The 2,677-nt window shown below is 54.1% G+C and overlaps 1 protein-coding gene across 1 annotated transcript; it reads right to left on the bottom strand.

The window, feature by feature from the left end:
- Positions 1–588: 588 nt before the first annotated feature.
- On the bottom strand, positions 589–1,605 carry LOC116957143 (olfactory receptor 52P1-like). Its single transcript, XM_032979108.2, has one exon. It carries the CDS (start codon positions 1,543–1,545, stop codon positions 589–591), a length of 957 nt encoding a protein of 318 aa, XP_032834999.1. The 5' UTR covers positions 1,546–1,605.
- Between the last annotated feature and the right edge of the window lie 1,072 nt (positions 1,606–2,677).

The following is a 2,677-nucleotide window of genomic DNA, read 5'->3' as shown; positions in this document are numbered from 1 at the left end:
TTGGTACCGCGCAAATCACCGACGACGTCCCGGGGCTGCCGATGCCACGTTGTACTCTTTGGTTCTATTCGGTAAAGTCACGTAGGTGAAAAAAAAAAATTTGATAAAACAACCAAAAAATCACGACGTTTCGGCCACAACGCACAGCGGCCACGTTGCCCACCAAAACGAGATCCGTCCGGCGAGCGCGACGGAGCTGCCCGCCGGTCTCGCGGGATGGCGCGGAAGTGGCCACGGCTGCCGGGTCACCAAGAGGTTGCCCGGTGGGTGCGGGCCGCAGGTAGCGGACGTGGTCGGGGGAGAAACCAAACCGAAAGGCCTCGACAAGATAACAAATCAAACAAATAGCCGTTGTGGGGGGGGGGGGGGGGGGACGGGAGGAAGAAGGTTGAAGAGAGAAGGAGAGAGATGTCGGGGGAGGCAAGGGATGGCAGAGGGAATACAGGGCTCTAAGAGCGGACGGCTGCTGCCGCCAGCTCGCTCTCAAACGCTCCAACTCAGTTTCAACGCTCGAACTGAGGGCACATCCTCCCAAGCTCAGTACAAAGCCCTCCCAGTTCAGCAGAAGAGGCCCCACCCCAGCCTCAATCATTCAGCGGGCCCCACTCTGCGTCTCACCAGCCTGGCGATGGCCCTCCGGATATCGGCCGAGCACAGGCCGTATATGATGGGGTTCATCAGGGCGGGCAGGGTGTGGAAGTTCACCACCAGGTAGACGATGACGTTCACCGGCATGTTGAAGACCTTCTGCAAGCGGTGCACCACCACGATGAGGAGGCCCGACATGAAGAAGATGAGCACCACCAGCAGGTGAGTGACCACTGTCCGCACGGCCTTCGCCTGGCCCTCGCGCGTGGCCCGCTGACGGCACTCGAACGCGATGCGCAGGTAGGCGACAAGCACGATGGCCAGGCAGCCGCCCAGCCCCAGCAGCTTGGTGATGAGGTCGTAGAACTCGTTGGCGGTGACGTCGTCGCAGGCCAGGGCCACCATGGTCATGTGGTCGCAGTGGGGCATGTGGATCACCATCTCCTTGCAGAAGCTGTGCCGCACGATCAGCAACATCATTATGAGGATGAGCATCACGGACACCGAGGCCAGCGCCGCGTTCACCTTGAGCGCTCGCGCGTTATGCATGAGCGTGTGGTAGCGCAGCGGCTGACAGATGGCCAGGTAGCGGTCGACGGTCATCGCAGAGAGGGAGAAGCTCGAGAGGACACCGTAGACGTGCGTGAAGAACATCTGCGCGAAGCACTCGGGCAGGCTGATGGCGTTGGAGGCGACGATGTTGCACATGATGCGCGGCAGCGTCGCAGTGCTGCCGATGAGGTCGCTGGTGACGAGGTTGGCGAGCATCACGTACATGGGCCTACGCAACGAGCGGTCCGTGATGATCACGGTCAGGAGGAGGGAGTTGCCCGTGAGCGTGGCGGCGTAGACGAGGAGGAAGAAGGCAAAGAAGGCGTGCCCGCCGTTTCCCAAGCCTTGGAAGGGGCTCTCCATGTAGACGTAGTCGAACGAAGACGATGACGCGTTCGTGGACATCGTGAAGGCCTGCCGTTGAATGAAAGAAGCGAACGGGAAAGATGTCGGCGCGCCCGCTTTTTTACGTTCGTTAACATTTAGGAGAGTGGATTTTTTATTTTTTTGTTTCTAATGGGACCTTTCCTTTTTTTGCCAGAATCAAGAACGGTGAAAAATAAGTGGGGGCGATCCTGTTCACGTGACATGAGAGGTTTTAAAAAGCTCGCACCCTCCAGACATCCTAAAAGAAATAGTTTAGGGGTAAAACTCGAACTAAGTGAACTGATAAATAATCAAACAACCAAAGCTATAAAAGAGAGCTTGACCGCCATTCCAAGACCCCAACCCAGCCACGTCCAGAATACGAGTGGGAAATAGGAGGCACCACGCACACATTGCATCCATTTGTAAAGAGAACGGACCCGCCACTGGCTAGAAATTGAGGATATTAACAAATGCTGTAAATAAATGTATTTGTCCCTCTATAAATCGAATTCCACGCCTTCTGAGACTATTAACCAATTTTTTTTTTCCGTAGGCAAGATCTCTCTTCACCTGATTAGATGCAGAACAGGGCATCAAGGAACTCTGTAGATCCATCACCGACGTGGAATTCCGGACGGCACTGGCTGCATCCCCCACCGCGGGAAGGTGGCAGGTCCCGATGGAATTTATGTGGAGCTTTATGGAATTGAAACTATGGTTCAGTTTTCCATTGCGAGTTCGCGTTTTAAGTTAAAAAAAATTTGTATAGAAGCTGGTTCGTAACTACAACCGTTCGTCAGTCGGGCGTTCGCAAGTACGGGCATTCGTAAGTATGGGCGTTCTTAAGTACATGTGTTCGTAAGTCGATGACTGTCTATACTTTAGACACGCCTCTACAGGGACCCCAGAAGATGCCACGGGAAACTGCGCACTGATCTCCCTCCTGAATTCGAACAACAGCAACATATTTTTTTTGTTAACCAAAATTATCGCAAGGAGACCAGGGAAGACTCTTCCGGTGATGTTCTCGTTAAGCTTAGACGATGTTTGTCAAACACAGGGATTCGTCGGACAACATCGAAACCTTGGCCAGTGCAATTTGGACAGCCACAACAAAAATTACCCTACCGCACTGCGCCCTTACATTGGACGGAGAGAAAAGCATTTG

The sequence above is a fragment of the Petromyzon marinus genome, chromosome 70 (assembly GCF_048934315.1).
Source record: "Petromyzon marinus isolate PM22_M1 ecotype Great Lakes invasive population chromosome 70, UKy_Petmar_22M1.pri1.0, whole genome shotgun sequence".
Taxonomy (NCBI): Eukaryota; Metazoa; Chordata; class Hyperoartia; order Petromyzontiformes; family Petromyzontidae; genus Petromyzon; species Petromyzon marinus.
Note: the sequence above shows the minus strand (reverse complement) of the source record. Positions and strands in the feature narration are given on the sequence as shown.